Source organism: Oncorhynchus mykiss, chromosome 24 (genome assembly GCF_013265735.2).
Source record: "Oncorhynchus mykiss isolate Arlee chromosome 24, USDA_OmykA_1.1, whole genome shotgun sequence".
Taxonomy (NCBI): domain Eukaryota; kingdom Metazoa; phylum Chordata; class Actinopteri; order Salmoniformes; family Salmonidae; genus Oncorhynchus; species Oncorhynchus mykiss.
Window position 1 is genome coordinate 36,376,265 of NC_048588.1, and position 20,987 is coordinate 36,397,251.

Sequence of the window (20,987 nt, forward strand, 5' to 3'; positions counted from 1 at the left end):
AGTTGTATGTATGTATGTTTGTAATAGTGTGTTTATATGTGAAAGTGTGTTTTTATATTACAAATTGTATTTTAATGTTTAAGGACTCTTGGAAGATGAGTCCAAATGGAGACTAAAAGAGATCCTAATCAAATCTAGTAATTCTGGACCTCGATGATTCAAAAGGGGATCACTGGCACTTCACCTCATTCCACTATTCAGCTCAGCATCAACCTGTTGAAAAGTACTAGGTCAAAAAAAACAAAAATCTTCCTCGTTTGGGTCTCCAGAACCAGAATAAAGAACCACTTAAGTCCGTCTTCCTCCTGTCTAACCTACTGTACTGTTTGCTCCTGCCTACACTGTGTTTCCATTCTCCTCCAGCAGAGGGCACTCCCAGCCAGACCTCAGCCAGCTGCAGCCCTGCCCCAGAGTCCCCGCTGAGCTCTGCTGAGGAGTCATCCTACGGTTTAGGAGGGGACCGGGACCCTCTTGCCTCCCAGGCCCCGTCTCTGGATCCCCCATATGGGGAGCCCTCAGGGGGGGAGTCCCAGCCTGGCACGCCCCTCCTCGGCCCCATCACAGGCCTCAGCATCCAGGAGACGATAGCCATGTCTCCTGAGCTGGACACATACGTCCTCACCAAGAAGGTCAAGGAGGTGCTGACTGATAACAACCTTGGTGAGACTCAGACTTTTTATTGTTCTTCTCCTTCCTCTTCTTGTCCTTATTCTTTCTCTCTTGACCTATTTTCCTATTTGTCTTTTTTCTATTTTCCTTCTGGGCTCACTCTTAAGCCCGTCGCCCCTAGTTTAAGCCCGTCGTCCATAGTTTAAGCCCGTCGCCCCTAGTTTAAGCCCGTCGTCCCTAGTTTAAGCCCGTCGTCCCTAGTTTAAGCCCGTCGCCCCTAGTTTAAGCCCGTCGTCCCTAGTTTAAGCCCGTCGTCCCTAGTTTAAGCCCGTCGTCCCTAGTTTAAGCCCGTCGCCCCTAGTTTAAGCCCGTCGTCCCTAGTTTAAGCCCGTCGCCCCTAGTTTAAGCCCGTCGTCCATAGTTTAAGCCCGTCGCCCCTAGTTTAAGCCCGTCGTCCATAGTTTAAGCCCGTCGTCCCTAGTTTAAGCCCGTCGCCCCTAGTTTAAGCCCGTCGCCCCTAGTTTAAGCCCGTCGCCCCTAGTTTAAGCCCGTCGTCCCTAGTTTAAGCCCGTCGCCCCTAGTTTAAGCCCGTCGCCCCTAGTTTAAGCCCGTCGCCCCTAGTTTAAGCCCGTCGCCCCTAGTTTAAGCCCGTCGTCCCTAGTTTAAGCCCGTCGCCCCTAGTTTAAGCCCGTCGTCCCTAGTTTAAGCCTGTCGTCGCCCCTAGTTTAAGCCCGTCGCCCCTAGTTTAAGCCCGTCGCCCCTAATTTCACCCATATTTTTTTCCTTTAGATTATTAGATACTGTAAAGATTCATCAAGTTTCTCCAAATACAAGCTTGGATAGTCCGTTCAGACCTCCAGCCTGACCCCCTGTCTCTCTACTCTCTCTCCCCTCAGGGCAGCGTCTGTTTGGGGAGAGTATCCTGGGTCTGACCCAGGGCTCGGTGTCTGATCTGCTGGCTCGGCCCAAGCCCTGGCAAAAGCTCAGTCTGAAGGGACGTGAGCCATTCGTCCGCATGCAGTTCTGGCTGCAGGACCCACAGAAAGTGGAGAAACTGATGGACATGAAACGCCTGGAGAAGAAAGGTAATGATCCCTCCCTCTTTGCATTCTGTGTCTCTCACACACAGACCAAACGCACCCCTGTGATGTTAGGACCGATTTATTGACACAGACAATTACGCGCTTTATTGGATGTGACATCAGGTGGCCCTCCAGGGGCCCACTGACAGTTATCATCTTCATCATCATCAATAATCATCAGCAGCAATCGGTGATTACTATAATGTCTCCTCCCCCTGCTTCCTCTGCACTGATCCATTGCTCTACTTCTTCCTGGTTCCATTCACCTGCTGCTTCCTGGTTCCATTCACCTGCTGCTTCCTGGTTCCATTCACCTGCTGCTTCCTGGTTCCATTCACCTGCTGCTTCCTTGTTCCATTTATCCACTGCTTCCTGGTTCCATTCACCTGCTGCTTCCTGGTTCCATTCACCTGCTGCTTCCTTGTTCCATTTATCCACTGCTTCCTGGTTCCATTCACCTGCTGCTTCCTGGTTCTATTCACCTGCTGCTTCCTGGTTCCATTCACCTGCTGCTTCCTGGTTCCATTCACCCGCTGCTTCCTTGTTCCATTTATCCACTGCTTCCTGGTTCCATTCACCCGCTGCTTCCTGGTTCCATTCACCCGCTGCTTCCTGGTTCCATTCACCCGCTGCCTCCTGGTTCCATTCACCTGCTGCTTCCTGGTTCCATTCACCCGCTGCTTCCTGGTTCCATTCACCTGCTGCTTCCTGGTTCCATTCACCCGCTGCTTCCTTGTTCCATTTATCCACTGCTTCCTGGTTCCATTCACCTGCTGCTTCCTGGTTCTATTCACCTGCTGCTTCCTGGTTCTATTCACCTGCTGCTTCCTGGTTCCATTCACCTGCTGCTTCCTGGTTCCATTCACCCGCTGCTTCCTGGTTCCATTCACCCGCTGCCTCCTGGTTCCATTCACCTGCTGCTTCCTGGTTCCATTCACCTGCTGCCTCCTGGTTCCATTCACCTGCTGCTTCCTTGTTCCATTTATCCACTGCTTCCTGGTTCCATTCACCTGCTGCTTCCTGGTTCTATTCACCTGCTGCTTCCTGGTTCCATTCACCTGCTGCTTCCTGGTTCCATTCACCCGCTGCTTCCTTGTTCCATTTATCCACTGCTTCCTGGTTCCATTCACCTGCTGCTTCCTGGTTCCATTCACCCGCTGCTTCCTTGTTCCATTTATCCACTGCTTCCTGGTTCCATTCACCCGCTGCTTCCTGGTTCCATTCACCCGCTGCCTCCTGGTTCCATTCACCTGCTGCTTCCTTGTTCCATTAATCCCCTGCTTCCTGGTTTAATTTATCCCTTGCTTCCTGATTTCATTAAGCCCCTACTTCCTGGTTTCATTCATCCCCTGATTCCTGGTTTCCCCATCGTTTCTCCCTCCCTTGATGTTGCATCCATGAAGTGAACACATAGCAGTTCTACTTCCATAATAACTAAGGGTGTTGACTAAACTTCTCTGCTATCTTCCACCTATCAGGGTAGCATAGACATCAGGGTAGCATAGACATCAGGGTAGGATAGACATCAGGGTGGCATTGACATCAGGGTAGCATAGACATCAGGGTAGCATAGACATCAGGGTAGCATAGACATCAGGGTGGCATTGACATCAGGGTAGAATAGACATCAGGGTAGGATAGACATCAGGGTAAGATAGACATCAGGGTAGGATAAAATCAGGGTAGGTTAGTCATCAGGGCAGGATAGACATCAGGGCAGGATAAGACATCAGGGCAGAATGAACATCAGGGCAGGATAGACATCAGGGTAGGATAGACATCAGGGTAGGATAGACATCAGGGTAGGATAGACATCAGGGTAAGATAGACATCAGGGTAGGATAGACATCAGGGTAAGATACACATCATCACACTGTTCCTGTCCCAGCCATAGAGGTGAGCGTCTACACCACATGTTGGAGCTCACTGAGCGCAGGCAAAAAAGAAAGGGGTGTGACTGTCACCGAAGGTTTAGAATAGAGCAGTCGGGACCAGGCCAATAGCAGAGCTGGGAGGAAAGGCAGAGCGAACCATGAGTTGACCCTTGTGTAGTGTATCACTTAGAGGCTACAGACACGTGTACATGGCCTTTGAAGGCCTGTCATTGGATCAGTGTGTACTGTACTGTAGGAGACTGGGCTCCCGAGTGGCGCAGCGGTCCGAGGCGCTAACAAATCCATGCTGTCATTTACACATTTGTAGCATGTGATGCTTTCAGAGGCTAACACTTTGTTCCTTGTATGGCTAAAGTTAGACATTACCGCCCCCTAGTGGGTGTTGGTACCAGTACACTGTGTTTATCTACCACGATATCTCATCCTCGCCTCTGTCTCCCCCCCTCAGCCTACCTGAAGAGACGTCACAGTTCGCTGAGTGATAGCCGTTCTGTGGACGGTGGCCTGGCAGGACCAGACTATCTTCAGAGCGCCAGCCCCCAGCATCAGCGACGGACTCAGCTGTACCAGAAGAAGGTCCGGGTGGTTCTGGGTCCCGAGGAGAAGGAGGCTCTGAAGAGGGCTTACCAGGAGAAACCCTACCCCTCCCCCAAAACCATTGAGGAGCTGGCCTCCCAGCTCAACCTGAAGACCAGCACGGTCATCAACTGGTTCCACAACTACAGGTCAGTTACTGTGCTACGAGCTTTCTTTAAGCACTTGACAAGGTATGACAGGAACCCATTAGAGTTGGGCGACCGTGATTATCTACCCATGAAACATTGTGATGTACGATGCTATTGCCCTTATTGTTGTAAAAGATCTATAAATACACATTTTCTAACACAACAGTCGGGCTATAACGCAAAATCAATTGCAACTGGACGAAAGATAATGCTGTTAAAACAGAAGATGTGTTGGTGTCTGGGTGTTTAGGTGTCTGGGTGTTTAGGTGTCTGGGTGTGTTGGTGTCTGGGTGTGTTGGTGTCTGGGTGTTTAGGTGTCTGGGTGTTTAGGTGTCTGGGTGTTTAGGTGTCTGGGTGTGTTGGTGTCTGGGTGTGTTGGTGTCTGGGTGTGTTGGTGTCTGGGTGTTTAGGTGTCTGGTTGTGTTGGTGTCTGGGTGTGTTGGTGTCTGGGTGTTTAGGTGTCTGGGTGTTTAGGTGTCTGGGTGTTTAGGTGTCTGGGTGTTTAGGTGTCTGGGTGTTTAGGTGTCTGGGTGTGTTGGTGTCTGGGTGTGTTGGTGTCTGGGTGTTTAGGTGTCTGGGTGTTTAGGTGTCTGGGTGTTTAGGTGTCTGGGTGTGTTGGTGTCTGGGTGTTTAGGTGTCTGGGTGTGTTGGTGTCTGGGTGTTTAGGTGTCTGGGTGTGTTGGTGTCTGGGTGTGTTGGTGTCTGGGTGTTTAGGTGTCTGGGTGTTTAGGTGTCTGGGTGTTTAGGTGTCTGGGTGTTTAGGTGTCTGGGTGTTTAGGTGTATGGGTGTGTTGGTGTCTGGGTGTTTAGGTGTCTGGGTGTGTTGGTGTCTGGGTGTGTTGGTGTCTGGGTGTGTTGGTGTCTGGGTGTGTTGGTGTCTGGGTGTTTAGGTGTCTGGGTGTGTTGGTGTCTGGGTGTGTTGGTGTCTGGGTGTGTTGGTGTCTGGGTGTGTTGGTGTCTGGGTGTGTTGGTGTCTGGGTGTTTAGGTGTCTGGGTGTTTAGGTGTCTGGGTGTTTAGGTGTCTGGGTGTGTTGGTGTCTGGGTGTGTTGGTGTCTGGGTGTTTAGGTGTCTGGGTGTTTAGGTGTCTGGGTGTTTAGGTGTCTGGGTGTCTGGGTGTGTTGGTGTCTGGGTGTGTTGGTGTCTGGGTGTGTTGGTGTCTGGGTGTTTAGGTGTCTGGGTGTTTAGGTGTCTGGGTGTGTTGGTGTCTGGGTGTGTTGGTGTCTGGGTGTGTTGGTGTCTGGTTGTGTTGGTGTCTGGGTGTGTTGGTGTCTGGGTGTTTAGGTGTCTGGGTGTTTAGGTGTCTGGGTGTGTTGGTGTCTGGGTGTGTTGGTGTCTGGTTGTGTTGGTGTCTGGGTGTGTTGGTGTCTGGGTGTGTTGGTGTCTGGGTGTGTTGGTGTCTGGTTGTGTTGGTGTCTGGGTGTGTTGGTGTCTGGGTGTGTTGGTGTCTGGTTGTGTTGGTGTCTGGGTGTGTTGGTGTCTGGGTGTTTAGGTGTCTGGGTGTTTAGGTGTCTGGGTGTGTTGGTGTCTGGGTGTTTAGGTGTCTGGGTGTTTAGGTGTCTGGGTGTGTTGGTGTCTGGGTGTTTAGGTGTCTGGGTGTTTAGGTGTCTGGGTGTTTAGGTGTCTGGGTGTTTAGGTGTCTGGGTGTGTTGGTGTCTGGGTGTGTTGGTGTCTGGGTGTGTTGGTGTCTGGGTGTGTTGGTGTCTGGGTGTGTTGGTGTCTGGGTGTGTTGGTGTCTGGGTGTGTTGGTGTCTGGGTGTGTTGGTGTCTGGGTGTGTTGGTGTCTGGTTGTGTTGGTGTCTGGGTGTGTTGGTGTCTGGGTGTTTAGGTGTCTGGGTGTTTAGGTGTCTGGGTGTGTTGGTGTCTGGGTGTTTAGGTGTCTGGGTGTTTAGGTGTCTGGGTGTGTTGGTGTCTGGGTGTTTAGGTGTCTGGGTGTTTAGGTGTCTGGGTGTTTAGGTGTCTGGGTGTTTAGGTGTCTGGGTGTGTTGGTGTCTGGGTGTGTTGGTGTCTGGGTGTGTTGGTGTCTGGGTGTGTTGGTGTCTGGGTGTGTTGGTGTCTGGGTGTTTAGGTGTCTGGGTGTGTTGGTGTCTGGGTGTGTTGGTGTCTGGGTGTTTAGGTGTCTGGGTGTTTAGGTGTCTGGGTGTTTAGGTGTCTGGGTGTGTTGGTGTCTGGGTGTGTTGGTGTCTGGGTGTGTTGGTGTCTGGGTGTGTTGGTGTCTGGGTGTTTAGGTGTCTGGGTGTTTAGGTGTCTGGGTGTTTAGGTGTCTGGGTGTTTAGGTGTCTGGGTGTTTAGGTGTCTGGGTGTGTTGGTGTCTGGGTGTGTTGGTGTCTGGGTGTTTAGGTGTCTGGGTGTTTAGGTGTCTGGGTGTTTAGGTGTCTGGGTGTTTAGGTGTCTGGGTGTGTTGGTGTCTGGGTGTGTTGGTGTCTGGGTGTGTTGGTGTCTGGGTGTTTAGGTGTCTGGGTGTGTTGGTGTCTGGGTGTGTTGGTGTCTGGGTGTTTAGGTGTCTGGGTGTGTTGGTGTCTGGGTGTTTAGGTGTCTGGGTGTGTTGGTGTCTGGGTGTTTGGGTGTTTAGGTGTCTGGGTGTGTTGGTGTCTGGGTGTGTTGGTGTCTGGGTGTTTAGGTGTCTGGGTGTTTAGGTGTCTGGGTGTGTTGGTGTCTGGGTGTGTTGGTGTCTGGGTGTGTTGGTGTCTGGGTGTTTAGGTGTCTGGGTGTTTAGGTGTCTGGGTGTTTAGGTGTCTGGGTGTTTAGGTATCTGGGTGTGTTGGTGTCTGGGTGTGTTGGTGTCTGGGTGTTTAGGTGTCTGGGTGTTTAGGTGTCTGGGTGTGTTGGTGTCTGGGTGTGTTGGTGTCTGGGTGTGTTGGTGTCTGGGTGTTTAGGTGTCTGGGTGTTTAGGTGTCTGGGTGTGTTGGTGTCTGGGTGTGTTGGTGTCTGGGTGTGTTGGTGTCTGGGTGTCTGGGTGTTTAGGTGTCTGGGTGTGTTGGTGTCTGGGTGTGTTGGTGTCTGGGTGTGTTGGTGTCTGGGTGTTTAGGTGTCTGGGTGTTTAGGTGTCTGGGTGTTTAGGTGTCTGGGTGTGTTGGTGTCTGGGTGTTTAGGTGTCTGGGTGTTTAGGTGTCTGGGTGTTTAGGTGTCTGGGTGTGTTGGTGTCTGGGTGTGTTGGTGTCTGGGTGTGTTGGTGTCTGGGTGTTTAGGTGTCTGGGTGTTTAGGTGTCTGGGTGTTTAGGTGTCTGGGTGTGTTGGTGTCTGGGTGTTTAGGTGTCTGGGTGTTTAGGTGTCTGGGTGTTTAGGTGTCTGGGTGTGTTGGTGTCTGGGTGTGTTGGTGTGTTGGTGTCTGGGTGTTTAGGTGTCTGGGTGTGTTGGTGTCTGGGTGTTTAGGTGTCTGGGTGTTTAGGTGTCTGGGTGTGTTGGTGTCTGGGTGTTTAGGTGTCTGGGTGTGTTGGTGTCTGGGTGTTTAGGTGTCTGGGTGTTTAGGTGTCTGGGTATCTGGGTGTTTGGGTGTTTAGGTGTATGGGTGTGTTGGTGTCTGGGTGTTTAGGTGTCTGGGTGTTTAGGTGTCTGGGTGTGTTGGTGTCTGGTTGTGTTGGTGTCTGGGTGTGTGGGTGTCTGGGTGTGTTGGTGTCTGGGTGTTTAGGTGTCTGGGTGTTTAGGTGTCTGGGTGTGTTGGTGTCTGGGTGTTTAGGTGTCTGGGTGTGTTGGTGTCTGGGTGTTTAGGTGTCTGGGTGTTTAGGTGTCTGGGTATCTGGGTGTGTTGGTGTCTGGGTGTTTAGGTGTCTAGGTGTGTGGGTGTGTGTGGGTGTTTAGGTCTAGGTGTGTGGGTGTCGAGCTGTGTGGCTGTGTGGGTGTCTGGCTTTGTGTGTGTGTGTGTATTCTGTCTCTGTCATGGGCTGGATAGAAGCAGTCTTCCGTCTTACCTCATAAAACTATAGAAAAACGAACATTATGAAGCAGTCTACCGTCTTACCTCATAAAACTATAGAAAAACGAACATATTTAAGCAGTTATTGATGACAACAGCCTCGTCCTTTAGGCTTTAAACTGTCATTCTTGGTATATTTAAAAATAAAAAGTCACAACAACCTTAGGACAACAACTTCATAGGCTAGAATGTTTGAAGAAATAAGCTGCCATTCATAGCCTCAGTTTAGATTTAAGCTTGTATGATAGGCCAGTGGAAGGAACGAGGACGTGTTATTGGTCGTTTGGTTTTCAACTTCACATGGAGGGGGTTATTTCTTGTTGCCGTGCCACATGGTAACTTGATTAAACTGGTCATTCAATGTTTCTATTGGCTGTTGATATGTTTTGTTCCGTCTCATCATTAGTCCTCTGGCTACTGTACGTTTTGGTTTTTAGGTTTGTTACAATAACTTTGTGATGGACCACGGTTACATTCCATGTTTGATTAGGAGAAAACCATGACTTCAACTATGACACTTAGCCTTCAGTCATATTCATAATCTATCCAATGGAGAGAGAGAGAGGGAAATATAGGCTTTTAAACAGTTAGACACAATATAGTTAAGGAGTGTCTGTTTATTAAAAAAAAATATATATATATATATGGTTATAGTCTGACGGAGAGAAAAAATATTTTATTTCTGGACATTTTGCGCTGCTTTGGTTGAATTCTCTGCTCCTACATTAATTTCTTGTTTTCTGTATATAGCGTATTGATTGAAATAGGCGATAGCCAATAGGAATAGGCTAATTACTGCTGTGAACAGGGTTTTGTACCGCACAACGCCGGTCAAGTTCAAATAAGCTAAACCATAGTCTGTCACATCGTGATGTCTTCACCAACGACGACATCATCGTAATATCGCCCAACCTAGTCTTTAACCCCCCCTGCTCTCCGTCCCTCCCCAGGTCTCGTATCCGCCGGGAGCTCTTCATAGATCTAGTCTTTAACCCCCCTGCTCTCCATCCCTCCCCAGGTCTCGTATCTGCATGGAGCTCTTCATAGATCTAGTCTTTAACCCCCCCTGCTCTCCGTCCCTCCCCAGGTCTCGTATCCGCAGGGAGCTCTTCATAGATCTAGTCTTTAACCCCCCCTGCTCTCCGTCCCTCCCCAGGTCTCGTATCCGCAGGGAGCTCTTCATAGATCTAGTCTTTAACCCCCCCTGCTCTCCGTCCCTCCCCAGGTCTCGTATCCGCCGGGAGCTCTTCATAGATCTAGTCTTTAACCCCCCTGCTCTCCATCCCTCCCCAGGTCTCGTATCTGCATGGAGCTCTTCATAGATCTAGTCTTTAACCCCCCTGCTCTCCGTCCCTCCCCAGGTCTCGTATCCGCAGGGAGCTCTTCATAGATCTAGTCTTTAACCCCCTGCTCTCCGTCCCTCCCCAGGTCTCGTATCCGCAGGGAGCTCTTCATAGATCTAGTCTTTAACCCCCCTGCTCTCCGTCCCTCCCCAGGTCTCGTATCCGCCGGGAGCTCTTCATAGATCTAGTCTTTAACCCCCCTGCTCTCCGTCCCTCCCCAGGTCTCGTATCCGCAGGGAGCTCTTCATAGATCTAGTCTTTAACCCCCCTGCTCTCCGTCCCTCCCCAGGTCTCGTATCCGCAGGGAGCTCTTCATAGATCTAGTCTTTAACCCCCTGCTCTCCGTCCCTCCCCAGGTCTCGTATCCGCAGGGAACTCTTCATAGATCTAGTCTTTAACCCCCCTGCTCTCCGTCCCTCCCCAGGTCTCGTATCCGCAGGGAGCTCTTCATAGATCTTTAACCCCCTGCTCTCCGTCCCTCCCCAGGTCTCGTATCCGCCGGGAGCTCTTCATAGAGGAGATTCAGGCTGCAGGGTCAGCGGCAGCAGCTAAAGCAGGGGAGGGGGACAGCTGTGACGGGACTGAGTCAGACAGCACCGTGGAGGGGCACCACGGGAGGCACAGAGGAGCCCCTGATAACATGGAGGTCAGGGTTGAAGCCGGGGTGTCAGGTGGATCCCCTGCCCAGAGAAACTGCACTACCTCAGGCTCGGTCGGGCCGGTCTCCAGCAGCAACAGCAACCTCTTCAGTCTACCTGAGGCAGGTCTCTCTCGCTCAGCCCCTTCCAGTCACACCTCAACCCCGGCTAGGAACCACAGGGACAATACCCTGCGCAGGAAGAAAGCTGCCAACCTCGACAATATCATCCACAGACTGGAGAAGGCTGCCGGCAAGGAAGACCCGTCTGAGTGGGAGTTCTGAACCTCCCCCCACATCCCTTTCTCGTGACCTCACAACCTCTGCCCTCTGACTGTCCCCCTGGTCTTCTCCTATTGGACAGAAGAGGGCACAGCCAAAGCCAAGCTCATTGGCCATTTTTATACACAGTCTCTTTCCTGGGAGAAAGGAGAGAAGTGGTTGCCAAACCAAGATATAGAAGAAGATATAATGAACACTTGGAAGACAAAAATGAGGGAATCTCAGGCTCTCTGAATACTGAGTTTCTTTTTCTTTCTTACGGAGAATCACTTAGTCGCCCTGCTGGCCACAGGGCTTACTGTACCCCCAAACACCACCAATTACTGTCAGGTACCCCCAAACACCACCAATTACTGGCAGGTACCCCCAAACACCACCAATTACTGGCAGGTACCCCCAAACACCACCAATTACTGGCAGGTACCCCCAAACACCACCAATTACTGGCAGGTACTGTACCCCCAAACACCACCAATTACTGGCAGGTACTGTACCCCCAAACACCACCAATTACTGGCAGGTACTGTACCCCCAAACACCACCAATTACTGGCAGGTACTGTACCCCCAACACCACCAATTACTGGCAGGTACTGTACCCCCAAACACCACCAATTACTGGCAGGTACTGTACCCCCAAACACCACCAATTACTGGCAGGTACCCCCAAACACCACCAATTACTGGCAGGTACCCCCAAACACCACCAATTACTGGCAGGTACCCCCAAACACCACCAATTACTGGCAGGTACTGTACCCCCAAACACCACCAATTACTGGCAGGTACTGTACCACCAAACACCACCAATTACTGGCAGGTACTGTACCCCCAAACACCACCAATTACTGGCAGGTACTGTACCACCAAACACCACCAATTACTGGCAGGTACTGTACCCCCAAACACCACCAATTACTGGCAGGTACTGTACCCCCAAACACCACCAATTACTGGAAGGTACTGTACCCCCAAACACCACCAATTACTGGCAGGTACTGTACCCCCAAACACCACCAATTACTGGCAGGTACCACCAAACACCACCAATTACTGGCAGGTACCTCCAAACACCACCAATTACTGGCAGGTACCCCAAACACAGCCAATTACTGGCGAATGCACCACAGACAGACAGATCTGACCTGGGGTTTCTCCCAGAGCTGGACCAGGGGCTTTTTAAAGGATGGACACTCACAGGAGGAGAATGTTTAACGTGTTAGTTTAGAAGATAAACATCAGTGTCCTGTCCTCCTCACACAGTGACCTCACACAGGGTGTCCAGACTCCTCTCTTCCCACACTGTCCTGTGACTGTTACAAACCTTTTGCCTTTTTCTCTTCTCTACTGGTGTGTGTTCTTGTAAGAGCAGCTTGACTTTTTAACCTTGTTACATCGCGTGTGTGTGTGTGTGTGTGTGTGTGTGTGTGTGTGTGGAGCAAGATGATTCAGCTGAAGAGAACAATCAAACCTAAAAAAAAAAAAATAATTAAAGGCCAAGTTTTCATAGTTACTGAGGGAAGAATGACCTTTGACCCCTGTGTGGTCCTGCTAGCAGCCATGTGATGGTGCCTGGCCGGCGGGATCTCTGGTGTACCACTCAACTGAAGAGGAACCACCTTTTTTTCTTCCCCTAGTGTCCTACAACAAAGTTGTTGTTTTTTATATATATACATATATAGCGATGTGGTTGCCGTTAAGAGATTGCAAGGTAGAGAAGAGTTACTGTTTCTACTTCCAAATGAAACATGTTTAACTCACGGTTAAAAGTTTATAGTTTATGATGAAATTACACGGTAGTTAACGTAGTGATATGTTGTCATTTGTTCTGAGTAAGTAAGTGTACACATCACAGTTTAACCAACCTACTCTGACCTATTGTGTGTCTGTCAATGTTTTCCTCACAAAACAGTTTGGGACTTCATGCAGGGGCTTTTACTAAAGCCCTGCTCCAGCCCCTACTCCGTACCGGACTCTAATCCTTACCGGACTCTAATCCTTACCGGACTCTAATCCTTACCGGACTCTACTCCATACCGGATCCTACTCCATACCGGACTCTACTCCATACCAGCCCCTACTCCATACCGGCCCCTACTCCGTACCAGACCCTACTACATACCAGACCCTACTCCATACCAGACTCTACTCCATACCGGATCCTACTCCGTACCGGACTCTACTCCATACCAGACCCTACTCCATACCGGACCCTACTCCATACCGGATCCTACTCCGTACCGGACTCTACTCCATACCGGCCCCTACTCCGTACCAGACCCTACTCCATACCGGATCCTACTCCGTACCGGACTCTACTCCGTACCGGACTCTACTCCATACCGGATCCTACTCCATACCGGACTCTACTCCATACCGGATCCTACTCCGTACCGGACCCTACTCCATACCGGATCCTACTCCATACCAGACTCTACTCCATACCGGACTCTACTCCATACCGGACTCTACTCCATACCAGACTCTACTCCATACCGGACTCTACTCCATACCGGATCCTACTCCGTACCGGACTCTACTCCATACCGGACTCTACTCCATACCAGACTCTACTCCATACCGGACTCTACTCCATACCGGATCCTACTCCATACCGGACTCTACTCCATACCGGCCCCTACTCCATACCGGACTCTACTCCATACCGGCCCCTACTCCATACCGGATCCTACTCCATACCGAACTCTACTCCATACCAGCCCCTACTCCATACCAGACTCTACTCCATACCAGACCCTACTCCGTACCAGCCCCTACTCCATACCGGACTCTACTCCGTACCGGACTCTACTCCGTACCGGACTCTACTCCGTACCGGACTCTACTCCGTACCGGACCCTACTCCGTACCGGACCCTACTACATACCAGCCCCTACTACATACCGGACTCTACTCCGTACCGGACCCTACTCCGTACCGGACCCTACTCCATACCGGACCCTACTCCGTACCGGACTACTCCATACCGGACCCTACTCCGTACCGGACTACTCCATACCGGACCCTACTCCGTACCGGACCCTACTCCGTACCGGACTCTACTCCGTACCGGACCCTACTCCGTACCGGACTACTCCATACCGGACTCTACTCCGTACCGGACCCTACTCCGTACCGGACCCTACTCCATACCGGACCCTACTCCGTACTGGACTACTCCATACCGGACTCTACTCCGTACCGGACCCTACTCCGTACCGGACCCTACTACATACCAGCCCCTACTCCATACCGGACTCTACTCCGTACCGGACCCTACTCCATACCGGATCCTACTCCGTACCGGACTCTACTCCGTACCAGCCCCTACTCCGTACCAGACCCTACTACATACCAGCCCCTACTACATACCAGACTCTACTCCGTACCAGACGTACAAAACTCCCTCTCTCCCTTACCCCTCCCTCTCTCCTTCCTTCCCTCCCTCTCTCCCTTCCTTCCCTCCCTCTCTACCTTCCTTCCTTCCCTCCCTCTCTCCCTTCCTTCCTTCACTCCCTCTCTCCTTCCTTCCTTCCCTCTCTCTCTCCCTCTCCTTCTCTCCCACCCCCTCCTTCTCTCTCTCTCTTCTCCCTCCCTTATCCCTCCTAAACAGCCTCTCTCTGTCCCTGTCAGCCCACTGTCTCCCCATGCTGTGTGTGTCAGTGTGTTTTATTGTTCTGACTGGGGTCGTTTCTCGTACTTAAGAGTGCACAACTGCCACCCACCCTTTCTATTATAAGCTGTTGTTTTATGGGTAATAATAATAATGATAAGGCTCATTATGAAGTTATGTGATATTATTATTATTATTTTACTGTAGACTCTTTGTATGGTCATATCGTACGTATAGTTAGATTTTTATTCAACTTATTTATCGGTGCTGAGTTTTTCACTTGTCTTATTATTGGATGTTTTTATTGCGTAAGGGGTTTACCCGAGGGCAAGACATTTATTTTTATTTTTTAATTTTTACTGATAGACTGCCGGCAGTATTGGGTAATATTTACAAGATGTAAGTTAGTTCTCATGTGTTTGTATATTGATGAATTCTGAAGGGTTTTTTTTTTTTGGGAAGTGTCAGTTTATATTTGTTTTTAAAAGAAATGTCATCTACGGTACATGTTCAGAGGCATCAACCGTTTCCCTGACAACGCTCATGCTCTTTATCGTTGAGTCAAACGATACATCTAGAAGACAAGGTCGGAGTATCTCTTAGCATTCTAGATCACAGAATATCTCCTAGATTACAGAGTATCTCCTAGATCACAGAATATCTCCTAGATCACAGAATATCTCCTAGATTACAGAGTATCTCCTAGATTGCAGAGTATCTCCTAGATCACAGAATATCTCCTAGATTACAGAATATCTCCTAGATCACAGAATATCTCCTAGATTACAGAGTATCTCCTATATCACATAATATTTCCTAGATCACAGAATATCTCCAATATCACAGAATATTTCCCAGATTACAGAGTATCTCCTAGATTACAGAGTATCTCCTATATCACAGAATATCACTAGATCACAGAGTATCTCCTAGATTAGAGTATGTCTTATATCACAGAATATCACTAGATCACAGAATATCTCCTAGATTACAGAATATTTCCTAGATTACAGAGTATCTCCTAGATTACAGAGTATCTCCTAGATTACAGAGTATCTCCTAGATTACAGAGTATCTCCTAGATCACAGAATATCTACGAGCTCTATCTCCTAGATCACAGAATATCTCCTAGATCACATACAGTTCAAGTCAGAAGTTTACATACACTTAGGTTGGAGTCATTAAAACTTGTTTTTCAACCACTCCACAAATTTTTTGTTAACAAACTATAGTTTTGGTGAGTTGGTTAAGACATCTACATTGTGCATGACACAAGTCATCTTTCCAACAATTGTTTACAGACACATTATTTCACTTATTATTCACTGTATCACAATTCCAGTAGGTCAGAAGTTTACATACACTAAGTTGACTGTGCCTTTAAACAGCTTGGAAAATTCCAGAAAATGTCATGGCTTTAGAAGCTTCTGATAGGCTAATTGACATCATTTGAGTCAATTGGAGGTGTACCTGTGGATGTATTTCAAGGCCTTCAAACTCAGTGCATCTTTGCTTGACATCATGGGAAAATCAAAGAAATCAGCCAAGACCTCAGAATATAAATTGTAGACCTCCACAAGTCTGGTTCATCCTTGGGAGCAATTTCCAAACGCCTGAAGGTACCACGTTCATCTGTACAAACAATAGTACGCAAGTATAAACACCATGAGACCACGCAGCAGTCATACTGCTCAGGAAGGAGACGCGTCCTGTATTCTAGAGATGAACGTACTTTTGTGCAAAAAGTGCAAATCAATCCCAGAACAACAGCAAAGGACCTTGTGAAGATGCTGGAGGAAACGGGTACAAAAGTATCTATATCCACAGTAAAACGAGTCCTATATCAACATATCCTGAAAGGCCGCTCAGCAAGGAAGAAGCCACTGCTCCAAAACCGCCATTAAAAAGCCAGACTACGGTTTGCAACTGCACATGGGGACAAAGAAACTTACTTTTTGGAGAAATTACCTCTGGTCTGAAGAAACGAAAGTAGAACTGTTTGGCCATAATGACCATCGTTATGTTTGGAGGAAAAAGTGGGAGGCTTCCAAGCCGAAGACCACCATCCCAACCGTGAAGCTCGGGGGTGGCAGCATCATGTTGTGGGGGTGCTTTGCTGCACGAGGGACTGGTGCACTTCACAAAATAGATGGCATCATGAGGATGGAAAATTATGTGGACATATTGAAGCAACATCTCAAGACATCAGTCAGGAAGTTAAAGCTTGGTCGCAAATGAGTCTTCCAAATGGACAATGATCCCAAGCATACTTCTAAAGTTGTGGCAAAATGGCTTAAGGACAACAAAGTCAATGTATTGGAGTGGCCCTCACAAAGCCCTGACCTCAATCGTATAGAACATTTGTGGGCAGAACTGAAAAAGCGTGTGCGAGCAAGGAGGACTACTAACCTGACTCAGTTACACCAGCTCTGTCAGGAGGAATGGGCCAAAATTCACCCAACTTATTTTGGGAAGCTTGTGTAAGGCTACCCAAAACGTTTGACCCAAGTTAAGCAATTTAAAGGCAATGCTACCAAATACTAATTGAGTGTATGTAAACTTCTGACCCATTGGGAATGTGATGAAAGAAATCAAATCTGAAATCAATCATTCTCTACTATTATTCTGACATTTCATATTCCTAAAATAAAGTGGTGATCCTAACTGACCTAAGACTAGGATTAAATGTCAGGATTTGTGGAAAAACTGAGTTTAAATGTAGTTGGCTAAGGTGTATGTAAACTTCCGACTTCAACTGTAATATCTACTAGCACTATCTCCCAGATCACAGAATATCTAAATCTCTCCATGTCTCCTCTCATGCTGTCTTCAGGGTATACATTACCCTTCACAGGCTGCACATGCACTGTTACTGTCTGAAAAATCTCTGAGGTCATGCAGGCAGCCTTGATGTACAGTAGGTTTGTTTTTAGAAGAATCACAGTACCCTGTTGCTGCTGTTTCCTTTTCCTGTTAGTCGCTATGGTTTTGTCAAAATGGTGTCTGGTAATATCATATAAACCCAATGAAAACTAGTCTTGTCTGATCCCAGCCCAGGGGAATCATCTCTGCCAAATTGAGATTTAAAGAGTATATATTTAAGGAAATATGGTATTCTCTATTTATAGACTTGTGTCTTTCGGTGTCTGTTATGTTGTCTGCCCGATACGTTACAGACTCTGTGGCCTCGCCAAGCTCCAAAGCATTATCCATCATAACACTGTTATTGATTGATCAGATACTGTAATACTGTTGTTATGCAGTGGTAGAAACAGCCCGTATCCGTAGCAACCATAACAGGCCTATCCATACATACACCAAGCACTTACTGTGAGTTGGGGGGACGGGGGGGGGGGGGGGGGGGGGGCTGCTAAGCAAACCCCTCCTCTTCAGCTCAGCACTCCAAGGAACTCTGGGAAATGTATGCCTTTTCACCCGTGGTTCCAAACCAAGCACAGGCTCTTTACTCAGGACCTGCAGCTCAGCACAACACTGCTTCTTTATACTGTTGTATGGGTGACCACACCTGGTGACCACACCTGGTGACAGTGACCACACCTGGTGACCACACCTGGTGACAGTGACCACACCTGGTGACAGTGACCACACCTGGTGACAGTGACCACACCTGGTGACAGTGACCACACCTGGTGCACTTAGCCAGCAGCACCCAGGGGACTCGGTTCTAAACCAAAGCCCTTCAACATGCTGGGCTGTGTGGTCTCCTTAGCCAAATCTCATTAAAGAATTTCAGGACTTCTCTCTCCATTGGTTCTAAACCAAAAGCATTACCAGAGTTCTAAGTCCATCCCATTAGATATATAAAAAATCTGTAATACTGTACAATGGTATTCCCTACATGTCTGCATCTTATTACAATGGCCTGTAGGTCTACTCTCCTGACTATCTATGGCCTGTAGGTCTACTCTCCTGACTATCTATGGCCTGTAGGTCTACTCTCCTGACTATCTATGGCCTGTAGGTCTACTCTCCTGACTATCTATGGCCTGTAGGTCTACTCTCCTGACTATCTATGGCCTGTAAGTCTACTACCCTGACTATCAATGGCCTGTAGGTCTACTCTCCTGACTATCTATGGCCTGTAGGTCTACTCTCCTGACTATCTATGGCCTGTAGGTCTACTCTCCTGACTATCTATGGCCTGTAGGTCTACTCTCCTGACTATCTATGGCCTGTAGGTCTACTCTCCTGACTATCTATGGCCTGTAGGTCTACTCTCCTGACTATCTATGGCCTGTAAGTCTACTACCCTGACTATCAATGGCCTGTAGGTCTACTACCCTGACTATCTATGGCCTGTAGGTCTACTCTCTTTAAAGAATTTCAGGTCTTCTCTCTCCATTGGTTCTAAACCAAAACCCTTCAGCATGCTGGGCCGTGTGGTCTCTTTAGCCATATTCTGATCTGAAAGACTCGTTATTCAATAGTCTTTTCTATCGCCACGGAAACCAAATGGGTGCTGAAACGCGTAGTGATGTGAGACTCTAGGGTGCCGTCTGTGTCAGGTCAGAGGTCAGTATGATGTAGTCAGGGGTTTGACTGTTGGACTGGCTACACTTCCCCGTGCCAGACTGCCATTACAGAGACTTACCCAGCTGCTTTCCAATTGGTTCCCTAGACACTGACCTCTCCTCATCCCCTACACTGACCTCTCCTCATCCCCTACACTGACCTCTCCTCATCCCCTACACTGACCTCTCCTCATCCCCTTACCAATGGACTGGTCTCGCTCTAATCATTTTTCATAGACAATAGAACAAGTAGAGGGACCGAATTGAATAATCGTCTTCATATTTTGGTGCCTTAGATTTATTTACGTTCTCATCACCTTATTTTTGCTGTCAAAATGTTTTTAAAAAATGTGCCAAGTTTGGTAGAATTCAGTAGATTCTGTAGAGGAGGTGTTGATGTGCATGTTTTAGATGGGGTTATTCACACACAACCGTTTCCTCTAGGATAGGGGTGTCTGACTCATTCCGTGGAGGACCTAGTGTCTGCTTGTTTTTTTTAACCTTTTCAGTTAAGACCTAGACAACCAGGTGAGGGGAGTTCCTTACTAATTAGTGACCTTTAATTCATCGATTAAGCACAAGGGAGGAGGGGAGGAGGGAGGGGGAGGGGGGGGGGGGGAGACCCACAGATGCTCCGCCCCTTCCGTGGAATGAGTTTTACTCTTGTGTTCTAGGAGATTTTAGCGTGGAAAACAAAGTCAAGTTTCCAGATATATACTGTAAGAGGTTCTACCTGTAGCTTAGTGGAAGTAAAGAAGGAAACCAACACGACCGCGCCCTAGTCTGATGGAAAGGTTGTCAGTTGTCTTGTCTGTAAATGTTCAATACTCTCATCTGGCTTTACAACCAAACAGTTTGATGTTTTTGCTTAATTTGATGTGTGTGAGGGGGGGGGGGGGGGGGCTTGGGTGAGGGTTGGGGGCTGGGGGGGGGGGGGGGGGGGGGGGGTGATCGACAACTTTTCACCCAGATATTTTTCTATAAATCTAAATCCGATGATTCTATACACTGTACAGATGCTGTATATCATATCAAGTCTCCTGAATTTGTAAAGCATTATTATCGTCCGCTCTATTGAAGTAGTTAGTTAGTGGTCTGTGGTTGTGGATGAGGTCTGGACCACAACACTGGGCTTCCATATCAGGACTAAGAGGAATGGAGAAGACGAAGAAGGAAAATACTGTGTTTTCTAATACTTTTTAAAGAGAGATGTTATTGAAGTGGATTTTTTTTTTACTGTAAGATGAAAATTACTTTTAGATATCACTGGTATTCACAGCACACACTCCTCTTTCTCTCACACACAGCACACACAGCACACAGCACACACAGCACACAACACACAGCACACACAGCACACACAGCACACACAGCACACACAGCACACACAGCACACACAGCACAATACATGTTACACTGGAGAGTCTGTATAATGTTAATCGGGCCCCTGTCTGTGTCCCTCGTGGAACTCTCCTTTTTCAGGCTGTTAGTTGATGCACACACCCCTCATATATATATATATATATATATATATATATATATATATATATATATATATATATATATATATATATATATATAAATAAGTACTTGAACATAATAATTTTCTTTCTGCCTTGTTTGTCTCTACTGGTTCTGCTCTGTCCGTAGCTAGATGAGGAGACTGTGTAGAATTTGCCCAGTTAGTACAAGGCACTGGACCAGGGTTGGGGTCAATTTCTGCCAAATTCAGTAAGTAAACCCAAAAAGTCATAAATGTTCCTAATTGGAAAAACATTGAAGAGAATTTAATTATTCGTTTGACTCCAACCCTGCACTTCCTTTTCAATAAAGTCGTCTTTTCTGTCCGGTCATTGGCTGGCTACTTGTGGTTCGGACAATGGATTTTCATAATGAGATTACCAAGTCAACTTCAACTTTTCCTGTTTCTTTCGGGTTTTTATTTCTGACCAGGTCACACTAATGGGTCTCTGTTATGGAGAAGGGGGGGGGGGGAAGCAGTTGTAGACAGAGATTAAAGTATTTTACAAATTAAAATCACTACAAAATAAGTATGGTTTTGTTTCACTGCACAAAATCCACATATTTATAAAAAATTTTTTTTTTAAATGTATCCGTTATTTTACCAGGTTTAGTTGACTGTGAACACGTTCTCATTTGCAGCAACGACCTGGGGAATAGTTACAGGGGAGAGGAGGAGGGGGATGAATGAGACCATTTGTAAACTGGGGATGATTAGGTGACCGTGATGGTATCGTTCACAAGCTAACAATACACTTTTTTTTATTTAATATTCTTATAAATATGATATCAGCCATTAAGATGAAATGAACTTTTGTTGAAAAACTCCTTTACAAC

The 20,987-nt window shown here is 48.0% G+C and overlaps 1 protein-coding gene across 13 annotated transcripts in view; it reads left to right on the forward strand.

The window, feature by feature from the left end:
• LOC110503435 (protein CASP-like) overlaps positions 1-20,987 on the forward strand; it is a 157,850-nt gene that overhangs the window by 120,373 nt on the left and 16,490 nt on the right. For 3 of the 13 annotated variants that reach the window (XM_036962149.1, XM_036962152.1, XM_036962153.1), the window contains 4 exons: positions 364-660; positions 1,506-1,694; positions 4,035-4,311; positions 10,052-11,345. The exons of 1 other annotated variant lie outside the window; for it this stretch is intronic. In XM_036962149.1, the coding sequence (XP_036818044.1) occupies positions 364-660; positions 1,506-1,694; positions 4,035-4,311; positions 10,052-10,487 (1,199 nt within the window). In that variant the 3' untranslated portion in view covers positions 10,488-11,345. Of the gene's footprint in view, positions 1-363; positions 661-1,505; positions 1,695-4,034; positions 4,312-9,172; positions 9,923-10,051; positions 11,346-20,987 lie in introns of those variants that run through there. 9 more of the 13 variants (XM_036962154.1, XM_036962156.1, XR_005039432.1 and 6 more) reach the window with 8 other exon arrangements.